Source organism: Periplaneta americana, chromosome 3 (assembly GCF_040183065.1).
Source record: "Periplaneta americana isolate PAMFEO1 chromosome 3, P.americana_PAMFEO1_priV1, whole genome shotgun sequence".
In the NCBI taxonomy this organism is placed as follows: Eukaryota; Metazoa; Arthropoda; class Insecta; order Blattodea; family Blattidae; genus Periplaneta; species Periplaneta americana.
The window spans coordinates 124,560,636-124,580,493 of record NC_091119.1 but is presented as its reverse complement, the minus strand read 5'-3'; the positions used below and the strand labels follow the sequence as shown (position 1 = coordinate 124,580,493).

Below are 19,858 nucleotides of genomic sequence, written 5' to 3'. Positions count from 1 at the left end.
CGTTACTTATGAAAGACTCTGTACATTGAAAAAAAAAACAACATAAAAAGTATCTAGTAGATAAACTGCGGGAAGAAGTTTCGAAAGAAATTAATGCATTTATAAAACTAAGTATATTAATTTTCTGGACTAGATAATGGATCGATCAACTTCTATTTATATGATTTTCTTTTAAGCACATAAAATAAGAGATCATTGCTACGATTTCGTCTTCGGCTGCTATCACGCCAAAATTGGAAGGAGTTAAGGCTGGTTCACAATAAACCGGGAATGAAAACGACAACGAGAACGGGAACGGAAATATTGTTAAAATAAATGTATTTAAATGTGAACATTCACAATTAACTATTGTGAACGCTCAAATTTAAATACACTTATTTTAACATTATTTCCGTTCTCGTTCTCGTTGTCGTTTTCATTCCCGGTTTATTGAGAACCAGCCTTTACGCAACAAAAGACCAACCTCCAAAAACCTGTTTCCGAGATACTGACCATTGAAATAAATCTGGTTTTTATAAAACATTTTATGCAAGAAGTAGGCTATTATAACATTCATACTATTACAAAAAAAAATAGCACAAATAATACTAAAAAAAGACTAACCGATTTTTAATGACATACCAGCAGTTGATTTAATATTGCAAAGCAAAATGAATAAATGAATTTTATGCAATAAACGAATTTTGTTTATAAATAGCATAAAAATGCAGATATCGCATTCTTGAGTTTTACCGAGTTAAATAATCTAACCAACAACAGATTTGTGCAAATATTTTTTTTTTCGGTTGATCTATTTTTGCTTAACTCCGTCCAAATGAAAATAGCAGTACATGGGAAAACGAAATTCTGCTCGAGATTGTCCGAGAAAGTTCTAGACAGACCGAAGCAGTCTTGTCCGGCAACGGCAGAATGTCCGATGCAGTATGCTGCCGACCTTGAACGCAATAGATATAGTCTACTAGACTAGACGGCATTTCGGAAGGCGGTTAGCTTCTATATACGCCGTAGCATTTCTGGTATGTGACGTCACAAGCTTGTACAGTATAACCAATCAGAATCAGAATATAACAAGCACTTCCCGAGTGCGTTTGTTCACGTGCGAGTGTTTCAATACATTGAATAAGTAAAACTAACATTTACTGTGTGTATGTAAGGTAAATGTAAGAAGAGACTGTAAAAAGATAAGTATTACACAAGCAGGCGCGGAAAATAGTGTTTAAGGTGTATTAGTAATATGCGTTACAAGAGCGGTATGTTGAAGTTTTCATGTTCGAGGAAAAGTTTGAAAAAGCGAAACGTAGTTGAGCTTTTTTAATTTCCGAGAATTGAAAGAAAACATACCGCTCGTGTATCGTACATTATTTTGTGCGAAGATCGTTTATTACATACCTGAAAGAGGAATTTCTAATTAGTTGCAATGAAATCTCCATCTTGGTTTCTGTTCAATGACGGCAATTTTGGAAAACAAAAATATCTATCTTCAACATTGTTACTTTAAAATATTTTCTGTGTTTACCATACTCCAGCAGGCCGTGATATACGTCTGTCTTTTTTTCCATCAGTCTATAAATGCGAACTTAAAACAAACGGCTTCCTTAATGTTACATGCATCACGAAATGCAGTAACTTTAGTGGAGTTGTAAAGTTTACTTAATTTTTGCAAATATTTAAAAACAATAATTAACAGTGCAATTTAGGTGAAATGGCAGTGGTAAGTTTCCAATTTATAATTATTACTATATTGAACGTCTCTAAAAATAATATGTTAAAAGCCTAAAGCAGTAAAATCAATATGTCACTTAAGCGGTAAGAAGAGGGAAATTGTTATGTGTGTTCGGTTGGGAATACTGAATGTGGAATTTTAGACTTACCGCGGGTTGGTTTTGTGCGGAAACCAAGCAAATACGCACGATCTCGCACAAAATTATTTTAAAAACGTTAACGAGCAGAACGCTGCCGGCCATCTTGATGCTGGCAGCAACGTTGCCAACATGCAAGAAATGACTGCAGAAGCATGTGGTGTGGGATTGAGAACCGTGTAAAGAATATTGTTAGTGAAGGAAAGAGGGTTTGTTTGGTGTCATGCTTACAGTAATCAATGGCTAAGGTCATTATTGTCTTTTGACAATTTAAATTTTCTCCTGCGCTATTTGTATTGCACGTGCTCGTTAAGTACGATGTGGCAATGTTGTACGCTGCCTCGCTCTCTCTATCTGTCTCTCTCGACACAAACGCTAGCAGACAACCGCCTTCCGAATTGCCGTCGACTCTAGTTCGTAGTGCTGGTTCGTAGTGACCCCCCCCCGCCCCAATACTGAAGTAAAATAGATGCAGCACATTAAGTCTCAGGCTGCAGTGCAAGCCTCGCGTCCCTCCTCCGTACAAGAGAAAAAAAATAGATGCAAGTCTTAGGAAAGGTCCAGCGCACCCTATCAAAAATCCGTTAAGCACATCCCTCTTAAGGCGGCGGTTTCCAACCTGTGATCCACAGGGGTTGCGAGAGATATGAAAGTGGTTCGCGGAACCAAGATGTGTTTTGATGTGTTTAACTATATAAGCTTAACGTTTTATCAGCTTGTTTCCTTCAGAATTCTGAGACACAGTTTAATGGGGAGTTCTCCTGGGGACTTTCTCAGATGTTGTTCTTCTGGACTACCAAATTCACGATATCGACTCCACATTCTGGATATTACGCCTCTTCCAGTATTCAGAGCCCTTGCTGCGTCAGTTTGTGTTCCACCATTTTCAATTATACCAATTGCTCTAAACATGTAATCGCGGCTTAAATGACGACGTTGAGCATTCATTTCTAATATTTTTAAACGTTTTACACTGTTGAAGTTAGGCGAATTCTCTGTTACAAATGAACTAATCGCCCTAGCGTACGTTCTTATGGGCAATACTTCAAATGACTGATTCTGAACATAAAAAGTGAGTCCATTAAACATATTATGGATTAATAATATGTAGGATGCAGCAACAACAGTTTTATTTGCTGTGCGTGGTGCAATAAGAATTTATGCTTTCATCACTGCATGAACAATTCATAGTTTTCGTCTGTTTATGTTCAGTGAGACTGTAGTGTGTATAGACAACCAGGAAGGCTGGAAGGACAGAATAAGAGAAATAAAGAAGGGATAGTGACTGGTTCTAAGAAAGACGAACCTGTGTCGGTGGGCTTTATATTGTATTTGTGTACTTATTGTAAAATATACTGTTATAGGTTTAATTTGTCGGATAATTAAACACACCTTACCAATTTAATGTACTATGAGTTTAATTCCATGAAATCGGTTCACAGTTTGTTCGTAATGATGGACACTATTTAACTCTGCGTTTACAAACATTGAGTTGCAGCCTTGTTTCTCCCTCGTCTCTGCCATACGCTACACTTCGCAACTAGAAGCCGTTCCACCGTAGTTGAAGCATGTCTTGTTATCTCGTGCAGGTTACACGAGTGGCAGCAAGTGGAAATCTTACGGAGTAGATGCATTTTCGTCCATGGCGCATCCAAGATCATGCTTCAACCACCGTGGAACGGCTTCTACTAGATTCACATAGATTCACAGCGATATTCGGAACATCATTCTAATAGTGCGATCGAAAAGTCCCTCCGCAGCTCTATTAGTTCTAGTAACCCTAGAACACAGCCCTGTAGAAAGTTGGCACTCCCGGTATGGCATAGTTGCGCCCCGCGGTCAATTGGGAGGCCTAGGCATGGCATAATTGCGCCCCGAAGAAACCAGGTAGCAGAAGGGACATGGCATAGTTGCGCCCCGAAGAAACCAGGTAGCAGAAGGGACATGGCATAGTTGCGCCCCGAAGAAACCAGGTAGCAGAAGGGACATGGCATAGTTGCGCCCCGAAGAAACCAGGTAGCAGAATGGACATGGCATAGTTGCGCCCCGAAGAAACCAGGTAGCAGAAGGGACATGGCATAGTTGCGCCCCGAATAAATCAGGTAGCAGAATGGACATGGCATAGTTGCGCCCCGATGGACATAGTACACACGAAAGTGATTGTTATAATATAAACAAATTACTTACAAATATTACAGTAATAGCTGCATTGAAATCAGGTAGGCCTAGCATATGATCAATTTTAATATTTAAAATAACACTTTTTTATCGATCACACACAATAAATGAACTGCATATCTTAACCCTACGGTACAGGGTTTCGAAAATTGAAACTTAGAACCATTGTGAATTATTAACTCTTTACCCTTTTCACTAACCTTAACATTCATTTTAAATTAACCTCACTATACGCCACAGACGGTGTGAAAATCATTAATAAAATGTCAAAGACTTCTAAGCCCCAATATTCCAACGGCTCACTCATTTCAATATATCAGTTAATAAAGTACTGCCAACTTCATGGTGTTCATTTTAACGGTAGGCTATTGATAATCACTGCATAAACAGTAGAAAAACAGTTAATAAAGTACTGCCAACTTCATGGTGTTCATTTTAATGGTAGGCTATCGATAATCACTGCATAAACAGTAGAAAAATAGTTAATAAAATATTGCCAACTTCATGGTGTTCATTTTAACGGTATCGATAATGAATATTAAATCGCATAAGAAATCAATAAGGTTGGTTGATTACGAGGCTCGAGTTTCCGTAGTGTCTTTTTTTCTACCTATTTCATCGGAGCGCAACTATGCCATCCCCTTTTCTCTTCCTGATGGGAACGGGGCGCAACTATGCCCACAAAAGAGGGACCCTTTTTTATCTGCTGCATTTTATCTGGCCGTGAGGCGCAGCTATGCCCTGCCCGGCACTCCCCCATTCATTCCGGTTTGACAACCTCACATCCCCAGTCCATCACATGCTTAGCGGCCAGTGCTGCCACTTGAATTCTCTGCCTAGTGGATTCTCGGCTACACAAGCACTGCGGAGAGACTTCTCGATCGCACTGTACTTTGCATATTATTTTCACAATTTTTTTTGGTACATCATCTTACACTAATAAGACGTATCAGTGTGCAAAATTTTAAGGTCCTACGCAACCTTCCGGTGTTGAACGTTCCCTTGTCAGTGACTTTCTAGCAACACATGATGAAATCTCGTCCAGTATGTTGTTTCTTTTTTTTACGACGCTGTATCAACATCTCAGGTTATTTAGCGTCTGAATGAAATGAAGGTGATATGCCGGTGAATTGAGTCCTGGGTTCAGCACCGATAGTTACCAAGCATTTGTTCATTTTGCGTTGAGGGAAAACTATTTTTTTTATACTCATTTGGGTTCGTGGTACGATACCACGTTTTCGTTATGATAAGTTGATGTATTTAGCTTGGAAAGGATTTTTGCCCTTGTCATCATAATTATTTATTGTTTTTCTTAGGTGTTAGGATTTATTTATTTTTGTTGTTGGTTTAGGTGTATTAATTTAAGTAAACCTCAACCAGGTAACTTTCCCCAACCGGGATACGAACCCGGGCCATCTGGTTTCGCGATCAGAAGCGCTAGACACCAGTATGTTTGGAAGTATAAAATAATCTTAATTGACTAGCATTAAAATTAAGGGATACTGTATTATCCTTTCTACCATGAAAAAAAAACAATTGTATGAAAAATCCTTTGTTGGTGACAAATAACAGTTTGCCCTTCAAAAAAGAAGAGAGATTGTTAAAACTATTAAAATTATATTTTGATCCGAGCTTATAAATTGTGTTTCCTGCAATGTTCACCCATGCCACTGATAGCTTTACGCAAGTATAAAAAATGTGTTTCATTTATTACAACAAAGACATGATCATACCGGTAACGCAAAATAACTTTGTATTTATATATTCTCATATGTTCGAAAGCTAAACTTGAAATTTAATATCGTGAAAGGCGTGAGAAGTCACAATAATATTTTTCCTACGAGAAATATTCATACAAGTAGGTGTATTTACTAACTTGCGTAGTAATAATTATCCTTTATCAATAATATCTTAAAGACGAAAATAATATAGGTAAGTTTCTTAAGTAATTATTTAATATTAATTACTACAAATACATTTATTAACATTATGTACAACATAGGCATGAAGATTATTATTATTATTATTATTATTATTATTATTATTATTATTATTATTATTGTTATTACTTACGGCTTTTAAGGAACCCGGAGGTTCATTTCCGCCCTCACATAAGCTCGCTATCGGTCCCTATCCTGAGCAAGATTAATCCAGTACCTACCATCATCTCCCACCTCCCTCAAATCTATTTTAATATTATCCTCCCATCTACGTCTCGGCATCCCCAAAGGTCTTATTCCCTCCCGCCTCCCAACTAACATTCTATATACACTTCCTGATTCGCACATATGTGCTACATGCCCTGCCCATATCAAACGTCTGGATTTAATGTTCCAAATACTATGTCAGGTGAAGAATAAAATGCATGCAGTTTTGCGTTGTGTAACTTTCTCCATTCTCCTGTAACATCATCTTAGCCCCAAATATTTTCCTAAGCATCATATTATCAAACACCCTTAACCTCTGTTACTCTCTCAAAGTGGGAGTCCAAGTTTCACAACCATACAGAACAACTGGTAATATATTGTTTATTATTATTATTATTATTATTATTATTATTTATTCAACTGTCCGAAGACAGGTTTGAACCTTAGATTTGACACTCATGAGGCAACTAAGCCAGGAGGTAGGATGAGGTAGGTTGGCCAGTTCCTTTTCTCCTCCATTGCATACATCGCTGACTAGTGACATATTACGCTAATCAGATATTTATTATTACCATTGCAATTTTTTTACTACTCGCAGGTACTTGGCTTTTCGTATTCACCCATATGCAGCCAGTTATGTAGATCAATTTACTGACAGAGTCGTTGCCAGGGTGTGCAATATGAGACTGATCTACGCTATACTCGAGATGAGAGATGAGATATGAGATGCTGGACCACGGGCTTGCTCAACACAAATTATTAATCGGGGGTACATCGAGGACCGAATCCGGTTCCACAGGATTATATAAGTTCAGCGCTCTAGCTAGTAGACCACCATGGCGACTTCATTGCAATAAGTGGTTATGGCTATTTTCATCTTCTTGTGCTAATCTATTATTGGCAACATCCTATTATTACTGCCGTTTCTATGCTAATTGTGGAAGCATTTGTAATAAAACTAGTTAATTTGTGTTGAGTATGGTGAGTGTGTAATTAAACAAGAGAATGCAACACCGTCAATCAAAGATATCACTGCTTAAATAAACAAACAAATGTAATTACTCAGTTCACATGCAGTAAAAAGTACACTCCATATTTCTATATGATTTTTTTAGACAAGTCAGTACAAATATTTAACGTCTATTGAAAGATTACATTATTCAAGTGTTATTGCAGTGAACTTCATTGCATATCCAAATATATAAGAAACGACTATTCTAAGAAGGTAAATAAATGCATTACTTTCCCAGCACTGCTGTTATTTCGTGGCACTGTGAATTTTTAACTAAATGGAATAAGCATTACCTGCCATGAAATAAAAACAGAGTTCTGAACTCCTTTGTGTTAGCTACGCTCCTATAAAAACGGGATGATTTCTGTTTATCTAACTCCCAGTATTTATATAACAGTGAAACAACACATCATTTGTTGCTAGAAGTACAAAATAAAATTCCCTATGTTTACACAAAACACGTAAAACCGCACGTTTAGCACTGATTTTTTTTTTCCAGTCAATCATTAATTTACATTTCGCCTTCAATTTATTGTACTTTTTATCTCAACTGTAATAATCAGTTACAATTCTAGTCGCTAAGTTACCAATCACTATCGAAATCACATATTTATATTCTTTTTCTCTCAATATTATATTGTATTTCATTGCACTGTAACTTAGTCCATTAGTATTATGTTATTAGCACAGTCTAGTATATGGCCTACAGTCACGAAAGTTGAGTTTATGAGGGTACTAGGAACAATAGACTGTGCAGGTAATATTTCGCATTGTCTGTAATGAGGCGATAGTAGCGATCCTAGTGGTTAGCAACTATCTATGGATGCATATTTACTACGTATTGAGCTTCGTGACTGTATATACTAGACTGTGTTATTAGAATGTTGGGTCTAATACGGTCAATAACTTATTCTCTCTCCATGTCTGATTCACTTCTAGTTTATTTACGTAAGTTAAGATCGAAACTCGAATATTATGTATTTGTATAGTCTGGAAGTCAATCCAGTCTGCTAAATTACAAAGTAGCCTATCCAAAGCAAATTCATAATGTTATGATCAGGGACCATACTTTGCCCCAAGAGGCTATAAGGTTAAGTATTACTGGAGTTTTTACTGTAATGTAACGGATGAGTGCATGCATGTAGCAAGCGAATCCTGTTTTGTCAAGTTCGGCAGTACAAAACATGGACTACTTGAACAATTACACTAATATTTACAATTTGTATTATTTAAACTATGTACACTAGAATACCCTATTTTTGCAAGTTACATTATGATAAAGTATGTAGGCCTACAGTGATCAAACATTATTTATTTTACACTATTATGCACAGTGTTGTGTATTGTAATGTAAGGTATTTTATTTCATAATACTATAGCCTACTTATTTTGTAAATAGCGTATTAAGTGGCTTCAGACATTGACTACTTTCAAAAGCCGATAGTCAATAAGAATGCTTTTCGTCTCCAGGATCTTTCTTCAAATGCAACTTTTGTAGAATATAATTTCTATTTTTCATATATCAATTGTCCTTCATTATGAAATATCATTTCTTTGATACAAATTATCTTATTCAACACTAAATTGTAATTGTTTGACTCTTCGAATTAGATTTAACTAAACACATCTATATTTTGTCATTATTATTATTATCATCATCATCATCATCATTATTCCATTGTTTTCTGTGTTGCTGTTATTTATATTTGCTGTGCATTTTTATACTGGTAGAGTGGAAGAGAAGGCCTTATGATCTTAACTCTGCTATTGAAAAGAAATTAATTAAATAAATGAAAAAAAAAATGATTTAAATTGTAGGAAACAACATAGCATTCGTCTTTATCACTATAATGCATTGTGAACAGTCTATGAGGTCTAGTTTTGAATCATGAATAGAATGTCAACTTCAGCACAAACAAGATGCTGTGCCACGCGTCAAATATGACGTCATGTCAATATAGTTTATGATCAGCTAACCTTATATCCGTACGCCCTGGGACAAAATACATACATGACCATATACGTAGATTCTGTCCAATGACTTTATGCACAGATATGAGAAAAACTGTGTTTATATCAAATGTCTCAGTTTATACTCCAGAAGCCAAGATCGTGATGCCTTTTTTTTTTTTTTAATTGGGGTTCCCAAGAGTCCTATAACCCGCAAATCTTTCATAAACAACGTTAGCTTTCGTGTTGCTTGCTACAAAAGGCATGAGAAGTTACAATCTTATCTACAACAGCAATTCTAAATCTAGGCATATTTCTCGTCTCTCCATACTTAATGGTTTTTAAGGAACCAGAAGGTTCATTGTCGCCCTCACATAAGCTCGCCATCGAACCCTATCCTGTGCACGATTAATCCAGTCTCTATCATCAAATCCCATTTCCCTCAAATCCATTTTAATATTATCCTTCCATCTACGTCTCGGCCTCCCCAAAGGTCTTTTTCCCTCTGGACTCCCAACTAGCACTCTAAATGCAGTTCTGGATTCGCCCATACGTGCTACGTGCCCTGTCTATATACATTAAAATTACCAACTTGTACAGTAATACAGTTGACGTGTTTACTTTATAAATTTAGAATCTGAATAAATGTAAAATACGTATTTACCATAATATTAATATAATAATATTATATAGTAAACCTTGTGCTAACCTATTTGCTAATCCCTGTTTAATATTAATGATAAATAAAATGTATTATAATATTATGAAAATACATAATTGCAGTAACGGTTATAATTCGTTTAAAAAATGCTAAGCAGTTCGTTGGTCCTCTTCCTCAGTCCTATAATAAATATATGTTTATTTCAGGTATCTTAGTCTTTTGGTGGATTCTTTTCTGTGATAAGCCTCAAGTATGTTTCGTAGCAGTTTTATTGTATAAATTTAATTAATTATTTGCCATCGGTGGCTTCTTTAAATAATGTATATAGTTTATACTATTATTTTTATATGTATCTTCAATATAGGCTATTACAGTAAATCAACAAGAAATATATGTTTATGCTCGACCATGCCGAAATGTAGTAATTATACACCTGGTAGCAGACCTTTAATGCATGTCATTAAAGTACACCTACTCATTAAAGGTCAGGTCTTTCAGCCAATGACGACTCAGGTTACAACTGTTCAGCCAATGACAGGTCAGCTTTCTACCGTTATAAAACCGCAAGTATCGATTATTCTCGGATATGCAATCGAAAGAGAATTAGCGAAAAGTCACGGAGGCTGGAAATCCAATACTGTCGCAGAAGGTTATGTTCTGTTACTATAATAATTAGCGTTAATTGCAAATAATATTCAAATAAATTCAATTTGTCATCTCGTTTTTCAATGACTAATTTAATTTCAATGTTATCTCTGTAGGTTCTTATGGCCTAGCAAGGTCAATGTGGACATCTGTTCCTCGGAAAAAATCAATACTTTCGCGTCTGCGCACATCTCACAACATACGGGACATTGCTAAAAAATTAATAATATCAAGTTAGAAATATGGTCGAGCATAAAAAGTTGTATGAAATTCGCCTATAATTGTAATTAAGAAGCTCCTATGAAAATTATTAAACTCGCTTACGCTCGTTTCATAAATATCCATACTCACTTCTTAATTACCTTCATTATAGGCTCGTTGCATAATGTACTATTATATATTTATTTCATATGCTTATATTTACCAATATTTCTAAGTTAAATAATTTTTCTTATTCCAGAACTTCGGATAGTTGACTAAACAAACATTCAAGAACTGTAAGAACCCCTTCTTTATCCAGCGATGTGCTATCACAATCTTTAACCCTTTGCAGCACAAATTAACTTTTTATGTTTTTCATTTCATGGATCATAACAAAGCTTCGATCAATTTTTTTTTCAACATTTTCACTCTGCACACAATTTCAAAACATAGATGGCACCTCTATGTATACTCAAGTGGTGGTTCCTTGGTGGAATATCTGTGTCATAAAATTTCAAAATAAAGAAAACGGTGGTTCTTCTGAACAACCACTATGATGCAAAGGGTTAAGTACACAAATCAGCAATCATTGTCCGCAGTAAAGAATGAATACACACACAAAACATGTACTACACGGCAAAACGAACTCCGACACGGAAAATGAGTGCAACACTCTGTGACGTCATTGTATTGTAACATAAACAGTCACCAGGTCGACTGCAGCGCCCGACCTACAAGGCCAAGTCGGAAGTTCGCCTTGTTGGGTAGTAATTCTACAATAAAATTATATTTGTCAACGTTTACGTTTGAAGTAACAACACATCACTCAAAGTGGTCTGTTAAAAAGCACACGAAGATTGAAGGCTTAGTTTATTTTGAAGTTTCATTACACTTCTGTTTACAAGCTTAGTTATATTGTTAGCCAATTTGAAATTAATAACGAACGAGACATTTTAAAACTAAACACTTTTATACGTTTTTTTTTATAAAATTAATGTCATTTGTTAAGTTGATCCTTCTATATTTTGTCAAAAATGACCAATATTTAATTTAAGTAGGCTATATAAGTTTGTAAAAATATTAAGTTTATTGTTATTAGCCTATATTATTATCATTAAGTAATTATTGTCATTTCATGTAAAATATTTCTGTAAATATTTATAATAAATTAAAATTTGGCTTCAGATAAGACTTAATATTCTTTCGGTACTTCAAAATGTTACATTACTATCATCATCATCATCATCATCATCATCATCATCTACCCTAAGCAATTTGACTCTTTGACGTCTCTGCTTCGTTTTCATCTTTGTTAGCGTAATAAACCAACACTAAATATTTTATGGATAGCGGGTTTCTGTATTCATATACTTAGCACGGCGTAAGACTACCACTTAATACATCCGTACACAGAATCGCTGTGAAAGATAAAATTTCCCAGCCGAAAGTGGAGCCCAGAAGAAGCTGTTGCATTGCATCGGATAGGAAACTCTAACTCTTCAGCCACAGTGGAGAAGTAAGTACATTATTATTATTATTATTATTATTATTATTATTATTATTATTATGTGTTGTTGACCAGCATATAAATATAAATAATTTATTGAATCTACCAATATTATAGCCTTATAAAAGGAAATGTTGCTATTATTATTATTATTATTATTACTATTATTATTATTATTATTATTATTATTATTTAGTCAACTGTCCGAAGACAGGTATGAACCTCACAAGTGACACCAAGAAAGCACCACTTATGAGGCAACTAGGCCAGAAGATAATGGGACAGGTTGGCCTGTTTCTTTCCTCCTTCATTGCACACATCGCCGACTAGCTATATATTACATTATTATTATTATTATTATTATTATTATTATTATTATTATTATTATTAAATCTAGTAATATTACAAGCTTATAAAAGAAAATGGCATCAAATCAAGTTACAAATGAGAACCCTAAATAAATAAATTACACTCTATTATAAAATTATGTGTTATTGCTATTATTATTATTACTATTATTATTATTGTTATTATTATTATTGAATCTAATAATATTATAAGCTTATAAAAGAAAATAGCATGAAGCCAAGTTACAAGAAGAAAACGCAATAAATAAATTACACTAGTACATAAAATTATAAATTATTTGTTGTTGCTTTTATTATTATTATTATTATTATTATTATTATTATTACTTTATTATTATTATTCTAGTAATATTATAACCTTATAAAAGAAAATAGCATCAAATCAATTTACCGAATGAGAACACTAAATAAATAAATTACACTATATTATAAAATTATATGCTGTAACCATTATTATTATTATTATTATTATTATTATTATTATTATTATTATTATTATTATTATTATTATAGTAATATTACAACCTTATAAAAGAAAATAGCATAAAATCAATTTACCGAACGAGAACACTAAATAAATATATTACACCTAATTATAAAATTATGTGCTGTAACCATTATTATTATCATCATCATCATCATCATCATCTAACATTTCGTCAGTGATTTTAAGAAGTACAAAACCTTTCTTTAGGAGTGACTACTAGTCAAGACTGCAGTGCCGAGGATCCGCACGGCGTAGGCCTTCTCTGCAGACAACACACAATATGACACCAACAACAGGCAAAAGTAATACGTATATTACATTACGTACTTTCAGGAGGCCGTGCGTCCACGTGTCTGTAGAGATCACCCGCACACACGAGTCGCGCGCGCGTCCAGACGACACTGACAGATGCCGCAGCGGCAGGGACACTCGAAGCCGACCCTCCACTGTGGAGCGCATGCGTGTCTGCCGCGTGGTCACATTGTTAGCTGGCGTACACAACAGTGGGTTTAATTATTGCAGTAGGAGTAAGCCTACGGAAACGGGTAGCATATAGAGCCTCCAGTTTGTAAGTGCTGAAATAATAGAGGGCAGCAATGCTCTAAATCAGTGGTACTCACTAGAAATTATAAGAGAGCGGAATATTAGAAACAGTATCTGTCGGAGAGCCGCGCCAAATTTCACAGTATTCAAACTTGGTAACACGCAGCCTTATTACATTTATGGATAAACACATTCATTACTGATTACTGTCATTGACTTTTATATTAATAGTTAACTGTTTTATATTATATTATATTATATTATATTATATTATATTATATTATATTATATTATATTATATTATATTATATTGTATTATATTATATTATATATACAATACAATACAATATAATTATGTACGAGTCGAATTCCACTTTTGCAAAATCTGAATATTCATAACTTCAATATCATTGGTGTCCAAACTTTCAAGGAACCCGCAGGTTCATTGCCGCCCTCACATAAGCCCGCAATCGGTCCCTATCCTGTGCAAGATTAATCCAGTCACTACCATCATATCCCACCTCCCTCAAATCCATTTTAATATTATCTTCCCATCTACGTCTCGGCTTCCCCAAAGGTCTTTTTCCTCCGGCCTCCCAACTAACACTCTATATGCATTTCTGGATTCGCCCATACGTGCTACATGCCCTGTCCATCTCAAACGTCTGGATTTAATGTTCCTAATTATGTCCGGTGAAGAATAAAATGCGTGCAGTTCTGCGTTATGTAACTTTCTCCATTCTCCAGTAACTTCATCCCTCTTAACCCCAAATATTTCCCTAAGAACTTTATTCTCAAACACCCTTAATCTCTGTTCCTCTCTCAAAGTGAGAGTCCGAGCTTCACAACCATACAGAACAACCGATAATATAACTGCTTTATAAATTCTAACTTTAAGATTTTTTGACAGCAAACTAGATAACAAAACCTTCTCAACCGAATAATAACAGGCATTTCCAATAGTTATTCTGCAGTTAATTTCCTCCCGAGTGTCATTTATATTTGTTACTGTTGCTCTAAGATATTTGAATTTTTCCACCTCTTCAAAGGATAAATCTGCAATTTTTATGTTTCCATTTCGTACAATATTTTGGTCACGAGACATAATCATACACTTTGTCTTTTCGGGATTTACCTCCAAACCTATCGCTTTACTTGCTTCTAGTAAAATTTCCGTGTTTTCCCTAGTCGTTTGTGGATTTTCTCCTAACATATTCACGTCATCCGCATAGACAAGAAGCTGATGTAACCCGTTCAATTCCAAACCCTCTCTATTATCCTGAACTTTCCCAATAGCATATTCTAGATCTAGAGCGAAGTTAAAAAGTAAAGGTGATAGTGCATCTCCTTGCTCCAGCCCGCAGTGAATTAGGAAAGCATCAGATAGAAACTGGCCTATACGGACTCTGCTGTAAGCTGTGGTCGTGCCAGAGAATCAGTCCCAATCCGAAGCTTATTGTATGAATTCGTAACAAGCTGTTTTTTACGGTGATCGGTCGTTAGCCCTTCGCCCAACCCCAAGCTGGAGGACCACCCCTTACCGGCTGTCCACGGCTGCTGATTCAATATATTCGCAGCTAACCTCCATACCTGGAGGCTGTCTCCTCTATCCGCAACCTGAGGACGCAACACGCCGTGGTGATAGGGATCCACAATACATATTATTATTATTATTATTATTATTATTATTATTATTATTATTATTATTATTATTATTATTGTCATTGTCCAGCGCCGTGGCATCGTGGTCTAAGGCATCCTGCCTAGGACTCGCGTTACGGAATGCGCGCTGGTTCGAGTCTTCATGAGGGAAGAAGTTTTCTCATGAAATTTCGGCCAGTGTATGGAACCGGTGCCCACCCAGCATCGTAATGCACTTGGGGAGCTACGATAGGTAGCGAAATCCGGTTAAGCAAACCAGCTATAACGGCTGGGGAGCTCATCGTGCTAACCACACGATACCTCCATTCTGGTTGGATGATCGTCCACCTCTGCATGTGGCCGTGAGGCCAGCAGCCGGCTGGTAGGTCTTGGCCCTTCATGGGCTGTAGCACCACGGATTATTATTATTATTATTATTATTATTATTATTATTATTATTATTATTATTATTATTATTACATAATTTTAAGATAACTTGCAGTCATGTAGACTACTGCTGTGAAGTTAACGGTCGAACTCTGCTACTCTCCTGCACAATTTTATCAATACGAGCTGGTTGAATTGTGACAGATATTCTCAGCAGGTTTTCCGAGTTCACATTGGTGAAACGAGATCTATGTTTAGCCTTGATAAACTTTATCCTGCTGAAAGTCATTTCACAAATAGGCCTATTCGTTGATCTAAAAAGATACAAAATTTTATATGCACACGACACCAAGTTTCGAACTGTTTTTCTGGAACTGTATTCCAAAACTCTAAAACTGAATTTGTTTTTCGTTTCTCTTGAAAAATACCTTCTAGTTCTGAATCCTGCTGGAGGCCAATAAGTTCATTTTTGAGATTTCTAATCTCAGGACCAAAAATTGACAACCCAGTTACATCTGCTGTCATTTTTAATGTTTTTAGTTTTTCTGCTCTCAATTTTAGAATCTTTAGGATACTTGCTGTCAAAATTTGAATGCACGGTATTACGCCTATTAAGATTAAATCGTTTAAAGACTTAATTCACACGGATCACACTTTGCGATTATTTTGCAGTTATGTGTGGTTGTGCTGTGGGCGGTCAGGAATTAGTATGGAAACAGATGATAGTAACTCACACTTACCGCAAACTAAAGTCATTGTCGACGTCTGTCGCAATGTGGTCGGTATCATCCACAGAACAACCACAGAATTGTCGCTGTCGGCGGTCACTCAGTACGACACGCCGGCCACTCGCCGCCGCCACCACCTTGAAAACGACAGACGCTTTCTTAAACTGCCGACAGCAAATACTAGCTAAGCTTGCGGTGTGGTTGTCTGTGGTCGATATGGACTTCAAGCGACCACAAAAAAGAAGTCCGCGTGTGGTTTTGGTTCCGCCGACAGCACAACCACACAAAACTGCAAAATAATCGCAAAGTTGTGGTCCGTGTTCTAGTAGTTGTTTTAAATACATTCGCCAGACAACAATCGGCAAAATATAAAACAAAATTTAAAATAATAGATGTAGGCCTATGTTAAATTATTATGTAAAATAAAATTCATTGCCTTGTTTCCTTGCCTGTCCTCGTCATTTCAATAGCAAATTCAAGCAATTAAGCAACACAGCAAACTAAATAACTCCGGACGATTCGACAGATCGATGGACTTCCCTTGAGTTCTTGTCAGATTAATAAGTTAAAAACGGAACGATAAAAACACTGCAAACCATCAGTTTATTATGCAAATCTGGCTTTCAGGCAGTAGCTCCCTGTAAAGCAGGTTTGAATAATTTCAAGGAAAAATTCTTCCGGGGCCGGATATCGATCCCGGGACCCTTCGCTTAGCGCACGAATGCTCTACCGACTGAGCTATATTCGTTACTGGAGGTACTTTAACAGGAAGCCACAATTTAATTCACACAGAATTTGTGCGCACTCAAAGTTGAGGTCTGGCGTATTGTCAGCCCATTTGAGTTGTGTGGCTAGAAAGGAAAAATTGTGACGCTGTCGTTTATAGTTCCTGGGGCAGCTCAGGGTCCCGGGATCGATACCCGCTCCCGGAACAATTTTTCCTTGAAATAATTTGTTTATTGTAACAGTCATGACCAGAGCTAGGAAGATGGTACCAAAACTATTAAGTTATGTGAGCTTGGACTATATCTCTACCAAATGAAAAGTAATAGCACATCTCTCAATGTCAGTGAACAGGAGACAACTCGCGTTCCCGAATTTTCTTTTAGAATACATTTTTGTTTCTGATTCGTTATTATGTCTACATCACTAGTTTTGAGTGCAACTAACACATTCCTTTTCACTCAGTGTTTTTTGAAGTTATGATAGAGCAGATAATGTCCAATTGCGTAAAAAATATCTTACGAAAGTGAACACTGAACAACTCAGAACATGAGGCGGGGCTAGACGCACCCTCTATTCTGTAATCAGCCACTGAGATTCTTGCAACATTGTCTAGTTACCGAAAGGCTGTAGCGAAGTTTTTTTTATGTATTATACATTATGTGTAGTAGGGGACAGAGAAAGTAGCTACTAATATCACAGTCTAGTATATACAGTCACGAAGCTTGAGTTGTGAAGGTGCTAGGAACAATAGACTGAGCAGGTACTATTTCGCATTGTCCGTAATGAGGTGATAGTAGCGATCCTAGTGGTTAGCAACTATCTATGGATGCATATTTACTACGTATTGAGCTTCGTGACTGTATGTACTAGATTGTGCTAATATCACTCTCGCTGTCTCTTTGACAACAGTGCGCCTCAAGCAGCATTCAATTGGCTTATCTCATGTTCAGAATTGTTTTGTAGAATTTTTCGATTATAGAGACTCTGACACAACATCGGGAGAACACTTCCTTTATAACATTCAACTAGATAATTGCTGAAAGGTTTCGCTTTTTCGAGAAATTTTTAAATGCAGAAAACAAAGAACAGACGTGGCAAAATTTCCCTTTGTAAACCGAACAATAATAGATTGGAATAGCTTACCTGCGGCAATCCTCTCAAAATCACCTCATTTAAGGAAATGTTGAAAAGATTAGGCTGAAATTTAATAGTAATATAGGTGCAAAGAGGAAGGCAGAAAATAGGAAAGACTTGAGAAAGCTGGGTTTACAGTGAAAGACCTGCCCTCGGGCAGAACACAAAATGAAACGAAATAAGTGCAGTGTAATTATTTAAGTTGTGTCATGTAATTAATTAAGGTGACTTGTAATTACTTAAATTGTTAATAGAAATAGGTTTACTTATGTTATGAGTAGGTTTACTTTTGCATAGGTATGCTTTATGGTTTAGTTTTTACTAATTAGTCCTAGGTTATTGCAATTGTTTATTTATAGTTATACTTAATTTTACACGATATTTTACTGGTCTAATTAAGTTATTTTATTGCTGTAATTATTGTAATGTTGTAATTATTGCAGTTTTATTGTATTTATTTTTATTTTATTGGGTTATTTTACGACGCTGTATCAACATCTAGGTTATTTAGCGTCTGAATGAAATGAAGGTGATAATGCCGGTGAAATGAGTTCGGGGTCCAACACCGAAAGTTACCCAGCATTTGCTCGTAGTGGGTTGAGGGAAAACCCCGGAAAAAACCTCAACCAGGTAACTTGCCCCGACCGGGATTCGAACCCTAGCCACCTGGTTTCGCGGCCAGACGCGCTGACCGTTACTCCACAGGTGTGGACAGTTTTATTGTATGTTACATATCACTACCACCGGAAGTGTACCCAATTGCAGTGGTATTAACACACACACACGCACACAAGACGTAAGGTCTTCTACGAAGCCTTTCTTTGCTTTGAAGCTTTAATGTGACCTATAAGGGAAATCAGCTTCGGAGAGAACTGGGGTCTAGGAGAAAAATACTGACCATTTGCGCAATTGGACTACAACGCTAGAAATAATACTTGCACAATTAAACATCCATGAATGGGACACGTCTCATTATTTGCGCAATTGGTTTACACTTGATGAAGCACATTCAGAATCATTTTAATTAAGGCTGCATGAACCTAATAATGATGATGTTGGAAGGGAGGGAGGAGAAGGGATAAAGAAGTTCTTCAAATATGGCTGGCTTAGGGCCGCGACTTACGATCCGCGCTGCCTGTCAATAGCGCACATCCTCAATAAGAAAACTGATCACAATATGCATAAAAGAGGTTTACGCATTCAAACACGTGATCCTCTCTGCGACTCTGCTTCACAATTCCTCTCATCTACTCCTCTACTGTATCACTACTTTCTTCCGTTTTTCGTCTTGTTTTACCTCCTCGAATTGTAAGGCCAATGCGGTATAGCAGGATATAGAGAGGGTTATTCAAAAGTCACGAAAGATTTGAAAGTCCTTTAACTTTGTTCAGAAGTAAGTTTATAGAAAAACGATGATACAGTTTTCTTCATAAAAGAGTGGGGTTTATTCAGTTATAAACTAATTTCTGAGAATACTCCACACCGTTGAGTAGCTCATCTACAGTCACCTCGTATCTCGATTCACACAGCATGTTCCATATTCTGATCTTTTTGTAATTTCCTGGATTCTTCTTGTGAAACAATCGCAATACTCATATCGTTTCCTACGGACTCCGGTCTGCCGCAAGTTTTTTTTTTTTTTTTTATCTGCCATGGAACCGGTTTGCTCTAATTTTTTTACAAG

At 36.2% G+C, this 19,858-nt stretch overlaps 1 protein-coding gene across 1 annotated transcript in view; it reads right to left on the bottom strand.

Moving 5' to 3' along the window:
* LOC138697048 (uncharacterized) overlaps nt 1-16,111 on the bottom strand; it is a 145,107-nt gene extending 128,996 nt beyond the window's left edge. Inside the window, exons 1-2 of the mRNA XM_069822642.1 lie at nt 16,015-16,111; nt 13,343-13,503 (exon numbers count right to left, since the gene is read on the bottom strand). Of these exons, the coding sequence (XP_069678743.1) occupies nt 13,343-13,503; nt 16,015-16,111 (258 nt within the window). The remainder of the gene's footprint in view (nt 1-13,342; nt 13,504-16,014) is intronic.
* Nucleotides 16,112-19,858: the final 3,747 nt, after the last annotated feature.